The sequence below is a fragment of the Fukomys damarensis genome, unplaced genomic scaffold (genome assembly GCF_012274545.1).
Source record: "Fukomys damarensis isolate Sample0158 unplaced genomic scaffold, DMR_v1.0_HiC HiC_scaffold_11, whole genome shotgun sequence".
Lineage (NCBI taxonomy): Eukaryota > Metazoa > Chordata > Mammalia > Rodentia > Bathyergidae > Fukomys > Fukomys damarensis.
Window position 1 is genome coordinate 10904342 of NW_022900923.1, and position 227 is coordinate 10904568.

Here is a 227-nt window from a genome sequence, read left to right on the forward strand (position 1 = left end):
TCCTGCGCCAGCAGATCCACCACCTTCCCTTTGCCTTCGTCGCCCCACTGTGCCCCGAGCACCACCGTCACTCGGTTCCCTCCCGGCGGCGCCCTGGGGTGGCCGCAGTCGCCGTTGGGAAGGGAAGATGCCGCCGGGTTGGTCTCGGCGACCGACATGGCTCCAGAGAGGAACGGAGGGGAGTGCGCGAACTCAAGCGCTCTGGGGCCGCCAGCCACATGCAGAGG

At 69.2% G+C, this 227-nt stretch overlaps 1 protein-coding gene across 1 annotated transcript in view; it reads right to left on the reverse strand.

The window, feature by feature from the left end:
• The window catches only part of Adss2 (adenylosuccinate synthase 2), a 38325-nt gene extending 38104 nt beyond the window's left edge, over positions 1-221 (reverse strand). The window contains exon 1 of the mRNA XM_010642613.2: positions 1-221. Coding sequence (XP_010640915.1) covers positions 1-158 — 158 coding nt within the window. The 5' untranslated portion in view covers positions 159-221.
• Positions 222-227: the final 6 nt, after the last annotated feature.